General features: G+C 67.0%; 1 protein-coding gene across 1 annotated transcript in view; it reads left to right on the forward strand.

Moving 5' to 3' along the window:
- The window catches only part of FAAH2 (fatty acid amide hydrolase 2), a gene marked incomplete at its 5' end in the record, with an annotated part of 3626 nt that extends 3525 nt beyond the window's left edge, over positions 1 to 101 (forward strand). The window contains one exon of the mRNA XM_010135659.1: positions 6 to 101. Within this exon, the coding sequence (XP_010133961.1) occupies positions 6 to 101 (96 nt within the window). The remainder of the gene's footprint in view (positions 1 to 5) is intronic.
- Positions 102 to 615: the final 514 nt, after the last annotated feature.

Consider the following 615-nt stretch of genomic DNA (forward strand, 5'->3'; position numbering starts at 1 on the left):
TCCAGCTCGTGGCGGCCTCCTACAACGACCACCTGACGCTGGCGGTAGCCCAGTATCTGGAGAAGGCCTTTGGAGGATGGGTGTTACCTGGGAAAGTTTAGCCTGGGCCCCTGGCATGGGGAGGCAGGGACAGACGGTGGTGCCTGGTGAGGCGGTGGCAGGCGCTGATGGCTGGTCCCATCACGGCACTACCTGCTCCCCCTGCGCCTTCCCGGGAGCGGCCAGCGGTGCCTGCAGACCTGGGGAAGACGGGCTGTTGCTGCTGGAGCGGTCTCCTCCCTGCAGCACCCTCTGCCAGAGCAGACCTCGGGAGCCCTGGCGCTGTGGGTGGCTGCCACGGGCACCGATCTGGGCGTGGAGGTGGCTGTCTCCGTAACACTTGCTGCTTTGAAGATGCTGAGTGAAGGCTGGGGAGGGGTGGTGCTGCCAGACTGCTCTGGGGACAACCGCCCAGCACCCCTGCGTGCACCCACCCTGCTCAGCCGGGACTGCACCTCCTTCCTGCACCACAGGCTGGCCGAGACCCTGCAGCCCCCTGGAGCTGCCACAGGGCTCTCCCCACCCTCTAGCCAAGAAGGGAGAGGGGCTGAGGGTGTCAGTGGCACCCACCTCACC

This window comes from Buceros rhinoceros, unplaced genomic scaffold (assembly GCF_000710305.1).
Source record: "Buceros rhinoceros silvestris isolate BGI_N320 unplaced genomic scaffold, ASM71030v1 scaffold33194, whole genome shotgun sequence".
Taxonomy (NCBI): Eukaryota; Metazoa; Chordata; class Aves; order Bucerotiformes; family Bucerotidae; genus Buceros; species Buceros rhinoceros.